A 5,557-nucleotide genomic window follows, 5' to 3' on the forward strand; every position below is an offset into this window, starting at 1 on the left:
GGCAGGTGGACAGGCGCACAGGCCGGGGTGCCCCTCCCCGAAGATGCACGGCCACAGGGGAAGGACCTCTGCTCTCCGGGCTTCCGGGTCCCGGGTCCCCTCAGAACGATCGTGAGTTTGAGAAGCCAAACGTCCCCTTGGGGGGTGGGGTTGCATTTCCTTTCGAGCCTCCCTATAATGTTCTTTTAGATCCACGTGCACACGTGAGTTCAACTGAATTTGAAAACTTTTTAAAAGGAGAAAGTGCGCCAGCACCGTGGACTCGCCTTGCCGTCGGGGACTGCGGCCCGGCTGTTCGCCACTGTCCCGAACGATGCTGCCGCTGTTTCCCTGGGGAATGCACGGGCTTCGCAGGCGGACGGCTGCGCCTCTGTCCGGCCGTGGCAGTGTACAGGAGCCGAGGTCGCCTTCCCGGCGACCTCGTGTGTCCCTACAAGTTGTTTTAGGGACCGTGACGTTTCCGCCTGCATCTCTTGCACCTACGTCTCCGACAACCACCCTGGGTACTTCTTCCTTCACTAGAAAGGACACGGGAGCCGGGTCAGAAGGCCCGGGCTTGAGAAGAGGTGGACATTTGCCACTCCACATCGAGCAGGTCGCTGCCCTCGTCCCGCCCGCCCCATAGCGTGAGGGTCCATTGAATGGTGTGTCTGTGCTGAAGGGTGACAGAAATTTACCGTCCCGTGTGAATCACAGTGAACAGCTCCATCTTTCCGTCACGGCAGCTGAATCCGCGATGGGCTGGCACATGCAGCCTGTCCCACGTGTCCCTCGAGGGCCACAAGCTCAGCCCCGGTGCTTATCTGCCTCGTGTGCGGTTCCTCGGGGTCAGTGTGCAGCCGAGGCTGATGGGCCAGGGGACTGTCCCCCTCCCCGGGCAGCGACAAGTGCTGAGCACGGGTTCCCTCGTGTGCCTTTGTGGCTGAGCGGTGATTAGTGCCCAATTAGCACCTATCCCCATGCCCTGGTGCCCCTTGCTGCTTCTCTCCTGCACGTCACAAGCTATTTGCAAATATTAGCTTCTTGGGTCATTTCCCTCCTCGGCGCCTTTCACAGATGACAGGTGGCTCGTTCATCTGATTGGCATTCAGCTCTCGTCCTGTGTCCCATCATGAATGTGCCTATACCCTGGCACCTCCTCAGGGACCGGCTGGCCGGCCCCACCGCCCCTCCAGGCGGCCATCAGCGGGGAGGTCTCCAGAGCAGCCCTGCAGGGTGGCATCGGGGGCAAAGAGTTTGGCGAGGAAGGCAGCGTCCCAGGAGACCTAACGATGCGCGAAGACCGGCGGCAGAGTCAGCGTGGAGGCCTGAGCTGGGCTTGGCGGCTCCGCCTGCGCCGAGCTCCCACGTTTAATCCGCGTGGCCCTTTGGCTCAGCGTCACGCGGTGCCTCAGCAGTGAGCACTGTGGCAGGCACCGTCCATCGGGCCGGTCCTCCGTTCTGTCTCGGTGGCCCCGCAGGCCAGCGCCCTTCAGTTCCCGGGTCCCTCCAGCCGCGCGTGGGGGCGCCGGTCTGGCCAGCATGGGTGCTGCATGAAACATTCTGCGTTCGCAAGAACTTCAATTGACTTGTACTTCCAGTCTCTTCCATCCCCACCCTTCACTGACATTCCTGTTCTGGAAACGTCTGATCGGTCTTCATTTTCCCTAAATAAACAACCGTCAAGCTTGCCGTGGGTTGCCGAAGTTTGATATCGCATGCCTTTTAGAGAAAAGTAGCAAAAATGTGTCGTAATTTTTCCTCCCTTGTCACCAGAGGTAGGAGCTGAATTATTTATCATTTGATGCTCACACAGCAGATAATTCGGGATTGTCACTTCTCAGGAGAGTGGGCCTGGGAGTCGCTGTCGGCGCCAAGGGCTCTGCTGAGTGTGTGTTTGCACTGAGGCCATGAGAAGGCCGGTCACTTTCTCGGCCACGTGCCTCGCCGAGTGGCCGATGCCCGACCAATTTGTAGAATTGAACAGATTTTAAAAGAGTGGGTAGACTGGGTAACTCAATAAGCAAAGTCTTCAGTCCATTAGGAAAGAACAAAGCCAGCCGGCTTTTTGGAACGTGCTCACTGGTCAGCAGCCTCGACCCGCACGTTGTCCCGAGCACCAGCGTGAGGCTCTCGGCCCCTTGGCTCTGAGGCGGGACGCGTGTGTGAGGCTGGGGCCATGGCTCCCGCCCCGGGCTCCGGGCACCAGGGCCAGGCCCCACCGGGGGCCCCTCGTGGGAGGCGGGCTGGGTGTCCTGGCAGTGGCTGGATGCGATCCCTACTCTCATCCCGTCTGTACTCAGTAGCGTCCGTGGACTTGTGCTCTCTGCCACAGGAGACGTTGGCGCAGGCGAAACCACGGCCCCTGTCATCGCGATTCCCCCGGGCAACAGAAGCGTGGTGGCCGGGTCCAGCGAGATCACCCTGGAGTGCATAGCCAATGCCAGGTATGCGGCCAGACCTGCAGTGGGGGCGCTGACTGGAAATGACTGACCAGGCCTTGCGCGGGAAGCCCCATCCGGCGGTGACTGCTCCCCTGGAGGGGCGTCGTGCTCCCGGGGGGCTGTGAGCACAGCATCCACGGGAGGCTGGGGGGCTGGGTCCCCATGCCGTGTTGGTATCACCCAGGGCATTTATCCTGGAAAGCGGGGCGAGCCCGTGCAGCTGTGGATCCCCGGGGCGCCTCTGAGAGTCTGGCTGAGGAGGGAGGGGCGTTGGGCGCGAGGGCAGGGCTGGCTCGTCCCCTCACGGGTCCTGGGTGCTCTCGGACTGGCCGGGTCGCTCCAGCGGCGAGGTCCAGCCGCATCCCCGGCCGCGTTGACTTTATCCGTGCTTCCCTGCGCACACGGAGCCACCAGCGCCCACGGGCCTTGCTCAGCAGCCTCGGAGCGGGCGCGGCGCCGATGCCAGCGTGAGGGACACACAGCCGGACTGACCGCGATGTCCCCCGTTCGACCCGCCGCGGTTCCCGGCGGGAGCGGCCGCGACGGGCTTGTGCCGATGCCGACATCGCGTTGCCGCGTCGGGGTTCACAGCCGTCTCCACTCGCGCCCCCGTCTCACAGGCCTGCAGAGGAGCTGAGCGTGACCTGGAGGAGAAACGGGGTGACCATCACCAGCGGGACTCACAGCTTCGGGAGACAGCTCACCATCGGCAGCCCGACGTCCTCGGACACCGGGGCGTACGTCTGCGAGGCGGCGCGGAGAGGGGGCGCTTCGGCACCGGCCAGCGCGCAGGCCTTCCTGTCCATCATAGGTAACCCGGGCGGGGGGCGGGGCGGGGGCAGGCGGGGGCGGGGCTGGGGCGGGGCTGAGGCCGAGGGCGTGGCCGGGGCAGGTGGGGAGGGCGGGGGGCGGCTCACAGATGGTCCGGGAACCACACAGCTGCCCCACGCTGCTCCAGCTCGTTTTGTAATTTCACAAGCAGAGGCGAAGTTGAGTTTCTCATCCACGTTTGATCCTGTTTTTTCTTTCCCAACAACATACATTCGTTAAATCCAAAGAGTTGATGTTCTGAATACATCCAGTGATCAAACTAGGGCAGCAGGGGTGCAAGCCTTGTCCTGTACGTCACCTCCCTGTGCCGGGCCACCAAGCTATGTTACCTCCCTGTGCCAGCCCTGATGCCGCCAAGCTATGTCACCTCCCTGTGCCGGCCCTGATGCCACCAAGCTCTTCTACAACTCTTGTTCGGCTGTCATGACCAGTGCTCAGAGATTATTACCGTTATTTTTTGACCAAGAAGAAAGTTAGAAAGTGTCGAATGTTACCTTTCGTTAAATTAAAAAACGAGAACAGAGATGCTTGCTAGAATGTGAGCCAGGTGTCCGTCCTGAACAAGGGGAACAGAAAGCTGACATTCGGCACGTTCAAGTAGCTCTGATGCGTTGTGCTGGGGGGTGTGCGGGGGGGCCAGGGGAACCTCATTTTGTCCTCAGACTACAAGATCACGTTGAACTGCGAGGTGAGTGCCTCTAAGTCTCTCGTTTGTCCGGCTCCTGTAATAACTTTTATTCTCAAGTGGCTGGGGTCACAGGTGCAGTGACCTGTCTAGCAGAGCGGCGGCCGCCGCAGGTAAGACGCGCCTTCAAAGCCGGCTCCAGACAGGAGAAGCCCCGCTTCTTCTCTCCCCGGGAAGAAGGGGAGCGGAGGCCAGGAGGGATGGACCGCGTGGGAAGCCCTTCGGGGCGTGCTGGCCCCTCCCTTCCTGTGTTTCCGCAGCTCCCGCCTGCAGACGCGGGGGGAAGAAAGCTTCTATTGTCGTAAAAATTAGCAAGCGTGTCCAGAAACACGCACAGAAGGCAGTTCGCCTTGAGAGTGTCATGTTCCTTTAAGCCATTAGGAAGTGGCCTGAAGATGACTCTGCCAAATGCCCACGACGCAGACCCACCGTCCGCTCCGAAAACCACATGAGGATCCTGACAGGGTCCCAGGGGGCAGGCTCCGAGTTGCAGATCGGCACCGTTCTGCCCTGGGGGTCCGAGCCGGCCCCCGCCACCCTTCCCACGCGTGCTTCAGCTGCAGATGCGATGGCACAGCCCACGCCTGCGGGGACGTTTTCCTCAGGCTGACCTAGAGCTACGTACGCCCAGCACGTTACTGATTGAACCAAAATTAAAATTCGCCACGTGTACATCTCCAGTAGACAGGACTACACTGCGTTAAAACATCTTAAGGTAATTTAAACAAGAGAAGGAATTCATCTTCCTGTAAACTGCAGTGTGTTTTCATCAGTTCCTTTGAAAGTGTGTAAATCCGTGGATGGAACTGCGGGTTGGCACTGCCATCTGAACCCCAAAGCAGGGGCATCCGTCTTCTCCGGAGTTAGCGCCCCTCCGCGGTCCGGCTTCTCACGTGAGAACACACTTGGCTTCTTCGCGGCGTCGACTAAATCCCCTTCTACTCATGAGAATTTGCTGCGACGGGTGGGATTCTGTGGTCGACTCATCCTGGACAGTCCTGAAGTGCCTCTGTCCATCGAGAGGGGCCCAGGAGGTGGTCACCCCGAGCCCGGCCGCCGTGAGTGGGGGTCTTCGGAGACGGTGCCAGCCTCACAGGGCGGAGCTGTGGAAGGAGCTGCCGTGCGCACTTAGGGACAACCAGCTTCCAGTTACTTTGGACAAGTCGAGACAGCCCGGAGCGCCTGCTCACCCCGCCTGCCGGCCTGCCTGCCAAGCCGCTCCGTTCCTGGGGTCTCCCCTCCCCAGTCAGGGCTCTGCCTGCAGGCAGAGGCCCGGGGAGCCCCAGGACGCGGGTGGAGCCTTCTGAGTTCCCCTCTGTCTTCGACACTCCTCCCCGCCTGCCGCCCGCGCCCCCACCCCACCCCCTACGCGGCGAGCCAGGCACCTGGGCGGCCTTCTCTGGCCCCTGGAGCCCTGGCACCCTCTGTGCTGGGGCGTGACCCACCAGGGACAGCCCACAGTCAGCGCCGGATGGACTGGTGGGTGAGGCGGTCCCCCAGCACCCTCGCCCCTCATCAGGGGGCTGCAGAACCCCATCTGTGGTGTTGTGGGGCTGAGGCCCTGCGTCCTTCTGGGCTGTTGTCCAGAGTCATTCCCGGGTTCTAGAGGCCACCTGCA

At 61.5% G+C, this 5,557-nt stretch overlaps 1 protein-coding gene across 1 annotated transcript in view; it reads left to right on the forward strand.

Annotated features, from left to right (window-relative positions):
* SDK1 (sidekick cell adhesion molecule 1) overlaps positions 1–5,557 on the forward strand; it is a 200,020-nt gene that overhangs the window by 8,238 nt on the left and 186,225 nt on the right. The window contains 3 exon segments of the mRNA XM_023532757.1: positions 1,144–1,293; positions 2,315–2,426; positions 3,044–3,234. Of these exon segments, the coding sequence (XP_023388525.1) occupies positions 1,144–1,293; positions 2,315–2,426; positions 3,044–3,234 (453 nt within the window).

The sequence above is a fragment of the Pteropus vampyrus genome, unplaced genomic scaffold (genome assembly GCF_000151845.1).
Source record: "Pteropus vampyrus isolate Shadow unplaced genomic scaffold, Pvam_2.0 Scaffold90, whole genome shotgun sequence".
NCBI classification, from domain to species: Eukaryota; Metazoa; Chordata; class Mammalia; order Chiroptera; family Pteropodidae; genus Pteropus; species Pteropus vampyrus.